Below are 15,638 nucleotides of genomic sequence, written 5' to 3' on the forward strand. Positions count from 1 at the left end.
CAAAATGAGTTTGACAGCCCTGCAATAATACAAGTAATAAAACACCACAAATGTCTGACGGAAGATCTTTCTATATGGGTCTGTCTGTGCTATTTGCATTACATTTTAGTGTCCCCGTTATGCAGTAACATGTATTTTGTCAGGACAAAATCCATGTTACCGCATAACGAGGACACCAAAATGTAATGCGGATAGCACGGACAGACTCATATGTCCTTACTGAAAATGAGAATCAGTTTTCAACTAACTTACCTGGTTAAATAAATAAAACAAGAGGTGCCAGGTACAACAAACCCCGCCCCTCACATGTATTGTAGCTTATTATGAAATCAATCCATCTGATGTCATCATGTCTATGCATGTGCTGATGTCAGCATATCAATAACCTCTGTATATGTGCCAAGTTTGAAGGAAATTGAAACAAAATTGATGTTTTTATTGATATTCGAAGTGTCCCCCATTATAAGAAAATGGGAGAAGAAAAAAATCATTTAAAAATTCATAAAAAAATTGTAACTTTAACCAACTTTTCCCAAAATGTAACCACATATATTCTGGGTAACTGGCAATCTATAGCCCTAATTTAGTATGAATTCAACCACTAGTTTTGCTGCTACAGACATTTGAAATTTCGTCCATTATAAGTAAATGGGAAAAAAAAATATTTTAAAAATTCATGAAGAATTTTAAATTTGACCTACTTTTCCCAAAATATAATGAGATCTATTCTGGGTCACTGGCAATCTATAAACCAAATTTGTTATGAAGTCTACCAGTGGTTTTGCTGCTAGAGTGTTAACAAAGAAAGAAAGAAACAAACCAAACCAAAAACAGTACCCCTTGCCTCCCCTTCAGGGGGCGGGGTAATAATCGCAGAAGTCATCTGTGATTTTAATCCCCTGCAAATCTGGCATGTCTGTAATTTGTAAAGTAAAAACTCCAATGCAAATATAATACCGTATTTCAGCGAACTCTGAGGTCCTATGATAAGATTAGTCCCATGTGAATCACTGTCTCTATGATTTGGGGGAATACGTGTCATATTTTGTGTCCATTGTGCATTTATTCAGTCCAATTCCGAGTTGATGAGTTTGCATTCGGCAGTAATGATGATAAATGAAAGTTCTGTGGGTGGAAATTCAGGAGGCTCAGGTCACAGTATAGCATGATATTCACTGAAAGAGTAAAGTTCAATACTTCAGAAGATGATGAGATGGATGGGATGAGTGAATGGATGAACATTTGTCGTCTTTCAACATTTGTCTCTAAGTAATGACCCTTCTTGACATCAGAACTGGTAAATAATGTCAGTATATTCAAGTAAAAAACAGACTTTGCTTAGCCCATGTGAATGTGCTTCATGACAGACAGATGTTATCCTAATCCCCTGCAAATAGGGCTTTAACTTTCAATCTGCAAACTCACCACCAGATGCAAATGTAAATATTTTACACTGAATCTTACAACTGTCTTGAAATGTCATAAATCAGATTTTGAAAGGTGATAATTTTGATTGATTAATGATATTTATGTAAGTTCTTGTATTAACTTCATTGTTGTTTTTAAATATATTTTTGGGATCTGTATTGATCATGCTTTAACAAAAGGGAACAAACTGTCCATCCTGGTGCAAATTAACCCTTTCATGCATAAAATATAAGAACCTTAATCAAGATTTTTTTCCTGAGTGTTTTATTCCTCTTTAGGCATGAAAAAAAAAACAATGTGATTGAAAATTTTTTTTATGAACCTATTTTTCATGGAGCTGCAAAAATATCCACTCAGCTTGACACCATGCATTTAATTTTTGAAGCAAAGAAGCATGTATTCATTGATACACTGTGTGAAAACTATGAAATAATTTTTTTTATTGCTGCTAATCTGATGTTTTGTCAAATTTTAACATACTCTAATATTAGTTCTTACTCACTTTATGGAGATAATATGCAAAAAAAAACCTTTTTGTCTAAGAAAAACTGTTAATTACATTCTAAAATCAATAACAAGCAATTGATTTACACTCAAACATGTTACTGCAGATCAGGTTTATCAAGAACAGCAAAGTTACGGCAGTGGTATGAATGCCAGTGTATGGGATGGTGCACAGGCGTCCACTGTGTTGGCTGATATGGAACTAAAACAATAAAATCCATGAGTATACAAGAGAACACTTTTGAATAGCTGTCCACTGTAGTGACCACTATGCATGAAAGGGTTAAAATAAGTAATCTGGCTTGAAAACAGTACATTTTATGCTTGGATGAAGCCTGGAGAAAATAACAAATTGGACGCCTGCTGAACCATGCGCAAGAAAGCACTTAAATTAAGGACTAGAGGAATAAAGGTATTAAAGTTGCATAAAAGTCAGAGAAGCATAAAGTTCACTAGCAACTCTTGCCATTACCCAATATTGTGTATTCACATCACATGGATCATCACCAAAATTTGGCTCCAGCAATAGATCTTCAATGTTTTTTTAATGCTCTTAAAAAATCTTAAAGCCTTGCATTTAACTGTAGGAACTGTTACATTGCTTTTTCCTCCTGTGTGATGCCATTGTCTGTTTGTTTTTGTTCTTACCCCAGTGCCAGAGGTTGCAGACAGATGTGTTTCGTCCCCGTCTTCCCCCTCCAGGACCCGTAAAATGGAGCGATCCAGTCTGTCTTGTGACCACAAGGTTGGCTGACACACAAACACACAAACTTTGTTCTATTTAGGGACGACACTCAGGCCCTCCACTCATGATCATTAGTAAAACCTGGTCTCAGCGGGAGCACGGAGCTTAGAACACAAACCAGCTGAAGGGATGATGTAGGTGCACTTTTAGTCTTTTCACAAACCTGGTAGAGTCAGCTGAATTTTACCCTCAATCCAAACAGAAAGTATTTTTTTAGGATTCTTCATGCAACAGAAATTTGTAAAACTCTTTAAAAATGGGATTGCACACAGATGGACACATTACATATTATAACTACTCATTTTTATTAACTATGTATTTCCTGGTTACAGAGAAATTTACACAAATGTCCCTCTGTTTTTTTCAAGAATAAGAATAAAATTAATCAAACTGACACAACCAAAGTAGTTATTCAGAGAAGAATAAATCATACATATTTGAGATCATTATAAATATGCCAACATAGTTGTTATTCAGATGTAAAAGATGTACAGGTGTGATTATATATTATATATATGACATTGTAATATAAATATTTTAATATCTGATCAACACTCCTGTTAGTTCTCTCCTAACACTGTATCTTAGTGCAATTTTGATGTGCTTTACTATTCTGCAAATAAAGAATAAAATCATCCCAAAACAGTGACATAGGCAGTAGTTAAAGGGAGACCAAGTATTTGACTAAATCAGTGACAACAGTGTAGTGGGACTGTACTTGGTAAACATTGTATGTTCATTTAACTTTGATATGTCATCATGTCTCTGTTTTATTATGTGTTGAATGCTGGCATGACATTCATATCCATACTTTATAATTTTCTTTATAATTATAATTTATGTGTTTATTAATTTTTTCTTATTCTTACTCATCCATTCATTTGATGCTTTGACCAATTGTGAACTGAACTGTTGTGTTAATCAGCTCGACTGATTAATTTTTTAATCCCATTAGTTCACAATTAGAAAATATATCATATTTTGGCTCATTTCACGTCTGTATCCATCTATTCATCCATCCAACATTCTCTCCAATCATCCTATAATTTGTACCTTTATCCATCCATCCGTCTGTCCGTCCATCCATCCATCCGTCCTTCCATCCATCCATTCATCCATCCATCTGTATTGTGGTTCTAGTGGTTTAGCTGAATCTCCCCCTCCCTCCAGTTCCCCCCCTCCCTCTCTTCAGTGCCCCGTCGACAGAATGCCATGGCTCAGCGATGGGAGGCGTCTCTACTCGCCAATCAGAAGAAAGATTGAGCATCAACAGGCTTTATGAGAAGCAAAATGAAGACCTCCACCTTTATTTATGTCCTCCATTGGGTAAACTTCCTCAGTCCTGTCTATAGCACCAACATCTATCGCAACATTTGTCCAAACTATGTATTACTTCCTATAATGGACATGCTTCACGTGAGATGCCAGAAGAGAAGGAGAGTATGACTTTTAATGAAGACGGAAATTATCATTTCTTAATTTAGGTTTCCCTCATGTTTTAAAGGCTTTAAAAGCAAAGAGATTCTTTTGCACGAGGTCTAAAACAATATGACTGCTTGTCTTGTCACATCATGTCAGAATTTTTTCATATAAATTGTAATTTTTGTGGACTTCGAGGGCACAATAAATATAAACTTTTAGCTATAATAATAGCACTGTTTTGACATATGGCCTGTATTTTATCTGAATGACTTTCAGTGGCACATGTCAAAATCTGTGTTTTTTTCTTGAGTATTTCATATTTACTGCACTTTGAATTAACTCCACTACAAGTATTTATTGATATTTACTCATTTTTATGACTACGAGTTAGACTACTGCAGTAATGCAGTGATTTTCAAACATTTTCTGGGCAGACACATTTTTTATTCAGCGTTGTCTCAACATTTAGTTACTGATTTAATAGCTTCTATTTCAATACTGTAGCTATGCATAGTAACAATTTGAGGGGTCATACACCTCTTGTGTCCTTGTCAAATAATTAAAGTATGCATTTTAAAGTGCCAACCCAGACTTTGAAAATCACTGCCTTAGACAAATATTATAATGAGCCATTAATCTAAAGAGTTTGGATGTCCCAGGTTTCACTGCTCGCCATGTTGGCTCCACAACGCTAGTTTTAATTGTGATGGTATGACACACAGAATGGATACAAGTGATTATAATGGACATGAAAGCCTGTGAAAAGACAGATTTTTTAATTGTAGCTATTGAGAACTGAACTTAAAGGTATTCAGGCTAAATGCAAAATGTTCAGATTCAGATTGTCTCTAAGGGACTTTGTGGGGCATGTCCCAAAAATTAAAGCTCATTTCAGTTAATATAGTTCTCCTCCATGAAATCCAGATAAAAATGATCCAAAAATAGCTTATGAAACTATATGCAAAAAATGACAGCAATAATAAAAAGCAGCCCTTGTGAGGGCGACAATAACATCAATGTTATGACAAAATAAAGAACCATAATTTAACAACAGGCAAACAGGTTGAAATGTTAATCTTTTTGAGTAAAAAAGATTTCAGGTGGAAGAACTTCAACTTACTCACTTCAACCTAATTGACCTCATGCTTTGCACATCCCTAGATGGAGTTAAAATTGCAGATGGTGTGACTTCAGGAACATATGATATTGAGCTGAAAATGAAACAAATGAAACAAGAACATTGAATTCAAGTCATAACTGCAGAAAAGAAAATGTCCCATAGATAGAAATTACTCAGGAGCTTTTAAAAAGTACTTAAAGATGTCCAGTGTGTGGTATTTTTGTGTTTTAATGTTGCCACTGCAGAGATTAATGCTTATAAACCTACTTTGTTTTCTTTTATAAGACTTAGAAGAATAGTGTTACTGTGTCCCTGTGACTTAAAGTCAAACCAAAAATCTACTGTGTGAGAGTAATAGTAAGAATAATAAGGGATTAAAATTCTATAGTGCTTTTCAAGGAACCCAAAGCGCTTCACATTATTGTTCCATTACTCATTCCCTCTCACTGCTGGTGGTAAACTACATTTGTAGCCACAGCTGCCCTGGGGCAGGCTGAGTAGTCCTTCATTAACTTAAAGTCCATTATCAAGTAAAAACAGTTGTAAAAACTGCATTTAATCCAGTTGGGTTCCCTCATCGAGGACTGCCATCATGGTGGTGATTGTTATATGGTCGTGTCATACTGCCAAATGGAAGATATTGAAACCATATTAAATTCACCTCCAAATCACATAAATAATTGGTACATATGCTGCTGTCAAGGTAACACTTCAATCATATTCGTGCAACAGCAGCCAAAAAGTTTGCCTTAAGTCTGAATATACCTTTAAAAAAAGTCATCACTTTGCAAGAAAGATTTTTGCTCTCATTTTGTATTTATTTATTTTGCAGCTAAATTGTCTTTCTTTCCATTTGGTCCATCATAAAAAAAAAAGTCAACCTGGCCAAACTCTTGTCTATTTGTGGCTCAGCTGTTTGAACAAAATAACATGAGCACTTCTGAATGAACAGCTCTTCTAACCCTAAGGTCTAGTAAAGATTTTTACATATTTTTATGTCCTGTCTTGATTCCTAAAAAGAGATTTATTGTATTGTATTTTTGCTGCATATATTTATGAATTCAGCAATGCTTTGTTTGGAAGATGTTTATAATATATTATGTTAGAATGAATTTCTGAAATGGAAGATCTGCCATGTTTTTAGAAGAGGACTTTTTGTGTGCGGTGTGTGTGCATGTGTGTGTTTTATATGAACCCAACCTTCAACTGTTGCCCAGGTTTATTTTATGTCTATAATTTGCTCAGTATTTACACAAAACTTAGCTTGGCTGTGTGATACATGTGCATTCAAGTCAACTCAGAAATGGGATGATTTTAACTGACAGACAGGAATATACGTATTTCAGTCATAAAATACTAAATGCAGCATTGTTTTGCTTGTGCTATGAGCTTTTATTGTGGTAATGGCAATGTCACAGTCTAAAATATAGTAATAACAGCACCTTAAAAAAAAAAAAAAGAAAAAAAAAAGAGTTTATTAAGTTCAAGCAGGTAATACAGAGTACAATGTGTCCCGGGGGACCTATCTTCAGAAAAAAACCCAATGGCATCAAAGATCTGATCCCAGTTTAATTGTGTCATGTATCATTTACACATTTGATGTTTGTCAGTTTAGAAGAAACTTTTACAAGCCAAGAAAGCGGCAGTTTTGGGTAAAGATTGTCAAGAAACATCTAGTTTTGTGTTAAATAGCTCAATGGACTGCATCTCTTGTCAAAAATGGTGTGACTTTTTTTTTTTTACTTTTTGTCTGTCTTTCCAACTGTCAAAGGGCATATATATATATATATATATATATATATATATATATATATATATATATATATATATATATATATATATATATATATATAAATGGTGGCATAATTACTCTTGAGTCTCTCACCACTGACAACTAATACAGTTTTGTTTTTTGTTTTTTCTGAAATAAAGTCCCATGGTACACAACAGGAAGCATTTCAGCTCCATAACAAAAAAAAAAGTCAAACAGTAAAGTCAAACCAAAGCAACAAAAACCCATGATAAGGTGAATTCACATAAAATAAAGATCCAAAAATACAAAATGTCAAGATAAATGAATGACAAAAGAGTGGAAGCAATAAAAATACAACAATCAAATGAAGAAAAATTAATAATAGCAAGGTTTAAGAAGAGATTTAATTGAAGATATCAATTCAGACCTTCAGATCTGAGGTGGTGTTTCCACTGTGTAGCTTAGAGACCCAGATGTGTCTTAAATTGATCAGTAAAATCTTGAGGTGATTTCCAAAATGAGCAGGGAATCAGTAGATGAAGACTAGAACTGAAATGATCTGTTTAAAACAGGGAAGTAATATTAGCACAGGACGCCAGAGTGTAAAATGGTGCTGTTAGAGGTGTCGGTCACTATGCAACCTGAAGCTGTGTGAGTTCCAGTGATGTAGCCTGTATCTATATTCTATCCCTGCAAGTCTATGATACAAAACTACATTTAGTTAACAGTGTTTTCCCTTTTATTCATCTTGTGCATAGCAGCTTGGAAATAATCAATCACAAGCAATTCACATTTTTGTTGAAAAGCTCAGTGTGTAAGATTTATCCAGATGATCCGAACAGGCTCACACTCTTTTTTTTAAATTATTTATAGCTGGTGGTAAGGTGCTTTCCTGTATCCTACAAACAGTGTGGGCCAGAGCTGGTATTTCCAAAACTGAAGAGGTGGAGCAATCTGCAACTTCACCACTAGATGTCACTAAATATTACACATTAAAACTGCTCAAACCTAAAAACTCCTAATTGTTTAAATGCACAGTACTGACTTTCTATGAAAACATAAATGCTAATATTTTCTGTCCACTGCAGATCCACTACTTCTAGTATTAAGATTTATTTTTCTTTTTTGTCAGACAGATAAAAAAAAAGTAGTTTTTTACCTTTACATATTTCAACTACAACCTATAGCCTTCCTCAAAAGTTATCTTTCACAATAAAAGTCTTCAACATATGCACTATGTGACTCAACATGGTCACAGGGAGGCATGACACTGAGATAAATAACATGATTTAACCCATAAAGACCCAAACAGACCAAAAGCATCTACTGGTCTGAACTGTTTAATACCTGTTGATCCACTAATCCTATCAATACATGTAATTAGTGTAAAATACAGTTTGTCATCTTTTCATGGTCATCAGATATGACCCATTTGGACGTTCAGAGGCTCTGTAGTTACCGTGGAAACACTGTCATCTTCTACAACATTGATTCACCAGTAAAATTCATGGAGTGGATGGAAACAATTGTTTTGTTGAAGAAGTTACATTTTCTTCATTTTTCTCTGGTTCTGATATTATGACAATCAACTTTAATCGGAGCTTTTATGAACAGGTACATGATCAATGAATTATAAATTAAAAACTACCTGATTTTCATTGAAAAAACACAAAATACAGAGGATAATATTACAATAAATTGTGATAAATAACTTATGAAAGGTTAAATAGAGAGAAAAGTTCATCTGGGAACTGCCACAAAAGTAGCACTGGGTCTTTATGGGTTAATTCACATTTACTGGCATATATTTAGAGTTTTCCTTTCCATTCTAGTAAAATAGCTTCAACTAATGTTAAATGTTAATGAGTGTGGTACTCAAAGCAGGCAAACAAATTAAACATCTGTAACCAATACAATAGATTAATCTTTGGTTGAAAATTATTAAAACTATTGAATATAATGAATGTAAACAGGTACATCTGAAGCATCACAAGTGTAATTTCACCAAATCAAACGAGTCTTGTAGCCTAAAAATCTCTAAAACACACCAATATTTTATGATACGTGCGAGAAACTGACATAAAACAGTTGCTTTGTCTTGTGACTTTCGCCTCTAATCACAGATGTTGTGATGTCTAATGATATTCTGAGGTGTGTTGAATGCACAGTATGGGTTATATAGGGTCAAAGTTCAGCATGGTGTTATAGGACAGATGTACTGTATGATAGCGCATAGAACACACTATACATCCCATAGTGTTAGCTCAGTGTTACCCTGTGTTTTCATTACAGTTAGGGTAATTTATTCACAACTATACATGCTCTATTTCCTGTCATCAACTCACCAAAACACTTTAATCGTATGCTATTCTAGTTTTGTTTTTTAGGGAACATGTGGGTTTAGTCTTTAGTTTATTGAATTCAGAGAAAACATACAGTAACACACTACTTTTAGTCTGTCTGGACTCATTTAGACAGTTTTCACAGCTTTTTCCTCACTGGTATCATTTCTTCTGATTTATTTCTTAGTTTGTTTGCCTTCAGTTTCAGTCATTTCTTCTTGCCAAATGTAAGTGTGGTGATGACATCTGCAATAAAGAGTGTGAATCCTGAGTCTGACTGTGGATCTGTTTTTTTCTGTTAATGCATATTGATAATGGGAAGCAAATATGGATATCAAAAAGCAAACACTGACAAGTACAGAAAACAAAATAATTGTGATCTTGTGCCAGAAATGAGGATTACTAGCTAAAACAGTAGGCCAATGTTTTTATTGTGTGTGCTAATTTTATTTTCTCTTAACTATTTGTGATTAATATGATCCGAGAAGTAGAAAAACTAAGCACCGTATTTGAGTATGAAATAGTTTTTGACGTCTTTAACAATGATTTAAGTTCAATAAATCATTCAAGTACGGTCATGGCCAAACATTTTGTCAGTGACACAAACTGACCTTTTGCATAAGTGACATTTATTTGCCAATAAAAGTCTCCTAGCTTAGAATTGTTTGTCACCGTGTCTCAGAAACACATGGAAAAATATCTAAAAGAACTATGAAAACAAAGCACGACTATATATTCTCATTATTTGCATCCTAGCTGGTATGTACTAAAACTCATCAAATCTCCACACCACATCAAATAAGAGAAGGATTAAAGCATAAATAAAAAGGTTAAATCATAATATGTGGAAAGGTTTTGTATTTTTAAGATTCAGCATCTTATTTTTATACTGATTAGTTTTAAAATATGACACAAAAACATGTTGAGGAGCAGAAATTCATATATGCAGATGCAGGGTTTTAGGAGGTTCATCAACGCCGTGATGGATATTTCAGATGTTCCTTTCACAGACAGTCCTCCACATTACTAAAGGGCTCCTGATTATTAATTTCTTCATGTTTTATTCATGATCTATAGCACAGGTGTCAGACATGCAGCCCGGGGGCCAAATCCGGCCCTCCAAAGGGTCCAATCTGGCCCCTGGGATGAATTTGTGAAATGCAAAAATTACACTGAAGATATTAACAACACTGGTCTACAATTTTTTAGAAATGATTTGCTTCAGAGATTAAATGTGTTAAATGTTACGTATTTTAATAAGATTAATTGGAAAATAAATGACAAAAGTGCCAGTTTGCTGATGTTTTCAAGGTATATGATTAAGTGTTATTACACATACAGGGTGGGGAAGCAAAATTTACAATATTTTGAGGCAGGGATTGAAAGACAGTGTATGACCAATTAATTTATTGAAAGTCATGAGAATTTATTTGCCACAAGAAAATGGACATAATAGAAAATGTTTTTATTCTATGTGTCCTCCTTCTTTCTCAATAACTGCCTTCACACGCTTCCTGAAACTTGCGCAAGTGTTCCTCAAATATTCGGGTGACAACTTCTCCCATTCTTCTTTAATAGTATCTTCCAGACTTTCTCCTAATAGTTTTGCTCATAGTCATTCTCTTCTTTCCATTATAAACAGTCTTTATGGACACTCCAACTATTTTTGAAATCTCCTTTGGTGTGACGAGTGCATTCAGCAAATCACACACTCTTTGACGTTTGCTTTCCTGATTACTCATATGGGCAAAAGTTTCTGAAAAGGTATGGATAATAGTGTTAGGTATGATTATGACATCAATATATGTTTGATTTCAAAACAACTGATGTAGTGCCTGCTGAGAAAAAACAACTAAATGTTCATTGTAAATTTTGCTTCCCCATGCTGTATATATTGGTTTATGTACATTTATATAACAGTTTTATAAATCTTCCACTAAATAGAACCTGTAAAGTGAATGTATTCTAATGTGCAGACAGTGTTTTGAAGTAGATCTTGTAGCTCTGAGACAAATATTCCTTTTGAGTCAAACCCATTCTCTTGTTAATTCTTGAATTTCACATTTTGACCCAAGGCTGTATCTTGGAAAGTTCAGTCAACCAGCATTTTTGACTTGATTTTTCTTTATCAGTGACTCTCATGTGGTAAAATTTCATTACTTTTATTCTGGAAACATTTTCCTTGTAGACCAGTGCAATCATTTTAGATCAGGTTCCACATTCAGACCGATTCAGTCTCATAATAGCCTATAAACACTCACAACTCCAATTTTTCTCTTTGTAAGTGTGAATATTTTCATATATTTACACTAAATCAAAGTATAATTTTGCAAAAACTCTGAATAACCTGAACAAATATGAACAACCTGAAATGTCTTCAGAGAAGTGCAGTTTTAGTAATATTCCACCTGTTACTACATATTTTGTGTCTGTAGACCCACTGTGATCTGTAAGTTATAATGTACATGTGTAAATGATAAACTGAGGCATAATAGTGTCAAAATTACTTTTTTTTAAATGTTTGTTCATGTTATTCAAATTGTTTGAAAGGATAGTTTGTAGATGTAAACATTTTCATTATGTAGTTTTACTTTTTCGCTGTAAAACATAGAGAAAAATTTGGAGTTGACATTGTTTATGTATTATTATGTTATTATTTTAGTGTTTCGGCCCACTTCAGATCAAATTTTGCTGAATCTGGCCCCTGAATTAAAATGAGTTTGACACCCCTGATCTATAGCATCTTTTTTTTTTTTTTTTACTGTAATGGATTTGACACATTTATTAATGTCAGTAAATTATACACACTTTAAGCACATCAGAGTTACTGTGTTGTTTTATATTTTGCAGAAAAACACACATAAAATAACCCTAAACTTCAGCTTTGCGTATGAATCATTTGCAACAACTTAAAGATTTGATGCATGAAGGCAGCAGAACTTGACCAAAGGACCCCACGTTGTTTACTCCTCATCTGCACCTGATACACAAACACACAAAGACCACATTAGTAAACTTAAATTCTTTTGCTTTTGCGTCTGTAATATCAGTTTAAAAGTCAATGCATCTAAAACTTCTTATCATTATTTTATATTTGAGTTTTCTTTGTATTTTCTCTTTTTTGTATTTTTGTCTTCTCTTCTCATGTACTTCTGTGTAAATTCTTTCTCATTGTGTTATTTACTTTTTTTCTCTGCAAGCTAAATTAGAATTTTAAAAAATAAGAGGAAGAATTTTAAAAATGAGTTCTACTAAAGGTCCTAAAGTTTTTTTTTTTTTTTTTTAGTGTACACTATAAAAAATGACTGTAGAATTAACACCAAAAAGTTGTAAAATTGCAACATAAAAAAACTGTAAGTGACAATACAATAAACAGTTGTTTATTTGAAAAGATTTTTTTGTTAACGATTAAATCAAATATAGCTGTAGTTTTTACAGGAAGAGCATGTGAACAAAACCAGATTTGTATGTAGAAATGATTTCTATTGTTTTTAGAAAATAAAACTGTGAAGTGAAATACAATGCGGTGTCGTTTAAACTGCAGAGACCATAATGTTGAAATAACGGCATATTTGATTTTTTTTGTATATATAAAAAAGTTATAAAAAAGTAAACATTTGACAATGTAACATTTTAAATTTGTAAATGAATGGGTTGGTAGAGTTGGTAGAGCACCTCGTCCAATAACCAAAGGGTTGGTGGTTCGAATCCTGGCTCAGACTGTCCACATGTTAAAGTGTCCATGGAAGACACTGAACCCCAAACTGGTCCCAGTTGTACCTGGTGGATTTGGAAAGAGCTTTGGACACCATGAAGGTGGAGAAAATTAGCTAAATAAGTGCAGTCCATTTACCTGTTAAATCTACACGTTTAAACTGTTAAATCTACACGTTTAAACTGTTAAATCTACATGTTTAAACTGTTAAATCTACATGTTTAAACTGTTAAATCTACATGTTACTCCGTAAATATGTTTACAGTTGGATGTGTTTTTTATAATATTGTTCTGGAAACCACAGCTGCCAGTTTTTTTCTGTAAAAAGAACAGGATTTTTTTTTTTTTTTTTTTACAGTGTATACTCTTGTACAGGTTACAAATGCAAATGTTTGTGAATTAATGCTCTGGGTCAAATTTGTCTGGATCTGAGCTGAACATTCACTGGAGGTTTCAGTGCGTAAAAGTCTTACTTCACCTCTAGGTTTCTTGTTTTTGCAGTTTAATTAAGGATTAACCACCCATTTATTGATGCTACTTTTGTATATTTATTCACAGGCATCTATATTTACAAGTATAGATACACATTTGTGCTTGTTTTGGGGGTTTTCATGCTGGGTCATGTAAGGGGTAAATCAGATTGTCTGCTGTGAGGAAGGGCAATCATTAAAGGAGAGAGACAAGTCTAACCTTTAAACATTTGTCCTTTACAGAAATACAGATACAGATTAATTTTATTTTTCCCCAGGGTAAAAAAAAAACAAGCCAAATAAAAAAATAAGAGTGGATGCTAATTAGATTATGGTATTGTACAGTCTGACAGCAAATAGAAAATAGAGTAGTTCTAAAATTTTGTAAATGTAGCTGCACCTAACATTTAAATATTGTATGTTTTTCTGTGAAATTTCACATCATATTGTCCTTACTTACTTCTTACTGATGCTAACTTGTCCATACAACTGTGAAGGTTTTGTTTTTTTTTGTTGACAGTGAAGCACTTTACTCAGTGACAAATGAATGTTGTCTGTCTGTCAGAACCAGTGATACGATCTCCATCATTAACATCATTAAACCTGAAGCTGTCAGCGTCACATAACCGGACGCATCCTGTCAACACACAGTTTATAATGAAGGATAATGAGACTACATCAGAGCAAGTGTTCACTAACACAGGCCGATATCCAGCATGACGGTGTGGGAGACATCTGGGTTCAGTCATACCATGCAAGATTAACCCTTTCATGCATGAATTATGAGAATCTTAATCAAGATTTTTTTTTTTTCCTGAGTGTTTTATTCCTCTTTAGGCATGAAAAAAAACAATGTGATTGATTTTTTTTTTTTTTTTTTTTTTTTATGAACCTATTTTTCATGGAGTTACAAAAATGTCCACTCAGCTGAAAACCATGTGTTTAATTTTTGAAGCTCAGAAACATGCATTTACTGACATAGTGTGTGAAAACTATGAAATAAAAACATTTTTAACCTCCTGAGACCCAGCAATGCATTTTTGTCCTCTGTAGGGGACAAAAGTTTGACAGTTTTACTTGCTGTCCATTTCAAAGAACATTCCATTTAAAAATAAATAAATAAATAAATAAATAAATAAATAAAAAAAATAAAATAAATGTATCTGAAAAAAACAAACAAAAAAAAACCTGTTGCATTATGCGGTTTCCAATCAAGACAATTGTTTAATGGAAAAAAGCTAAAATTTTCACTTTCCTGGGTCTCAGGAGGTTAATGCTGCTAATCTGATGCTTTCTCACATTTGAACATACTTTAGTAGTAGTTATTACTCACTCAGATAATATGCAAAAAAAAAAAAAAAAAAAAAAACTTTTTTGTTTAAAAAACAAACAAACTGTTAATTACAGTCTAATAACAATTAGAAATTGATTTAGATAAAAGAACAGGAAAGTTACAGCAATGGTATGAATGTCAGTTTATGGGATGGTGCATAAGTGTCCACTGTGTTGGTTGATATGAAACTAAAACAACAAAACCCATGAATATACAAGAGAACGTCTATAGAGTAACTGTCCACTGTAGTGCCCACTATGCATGAAAGGGTTAACGTCACACATACAACATCACAAAGTGTGGTTTAATGTTGACAGACCAGCTCAGACATCAGTCAGAAACCAAGGTTTATTAGTATCTTTAGTCAATAAAACACACTGTTAATCTCACAAACATATATACAGTACAAATATTAAAAGTTAGTATAAAAAGTCAACCTCAAAAAATCCAGAAAAAACATAAATTCTTGTATAAAAGCTGTATTTGCTCACTAATCTGCAAGACGTGGAAGACATATTTTAAAAATAATTTTATAAATTATTACAGTTACTGCTCTTTGTCAGCAGTAAAGTGTGTAGCATTTGTGCTTCTGGTACTCTGAACACAGTACTACATCATAGATATACTGTACAGATTGTGTGTATATCTGAGCTGAAATACAGTATTTACAGCTGCTCCTCATTATGAACCATGTACCAGACTTCACCAGCAGGGGGAGCCACAGGAGAACAGTTTAGAACACAGTAACAACACACTGTTTTATTAAATCTAAATTACATAAGGATATTTCAACAAGTGCATACAAA

General features: G+C 33.5%; 1 protein-coding gene across 6 annotated transcripts in view; it reads left to right on the forward strand.

Moving 5' to 3' along the window:
* Nucleotides 1-6,697, forward strand: part of LOC115437631 (cyclic nucleotide-gated cation channel beta-1-like) — a 43,613-nt gene extending 36,916 nt beyond the window's left edge. For 4 of the 6 annotated variants that reach the window (XM_030160921.1, XM_030160918.1, XM_030160919.1 and 1 more), the window contains 2 exons: nt 2,586-2,677; nt 3,848-6,697. In XM_030160921.1, coding sequence (XP_030016781.1) covers nt 2,586-2,677; nt 3,848-3,940 — 185 coding nt within the window. In that variant the 3' untranslated portion in view covers nt 3,941-6,697. Of the gene's footprint in view, nt 1-2,585; nt 2,678-3,817 lie in introns of all 6 variants that reach the window. The other 2 variants (XR_003937958.1, XM_030160920.1) reach the window with 2 other exon arrangements.
* Nucleotides 6,698-15,638: the final 8,941 nt, after the last annotated feature.

This window comes from Sphaeramia orbicularis, chromosome 17 (genome assembly GCF_902148855.1).
Source record: "Sphaeramia orbicularis chromosome 17, fSphaOr1.1, whole genome shotgun sequence".
Classification (NCBI taxonomy): Eukaryota; Metazoa; Chordata; class Actinopteri; order Kurtiformes; family Apogonidae; genus Sphaeramia; species Sphaeramia orbicularis.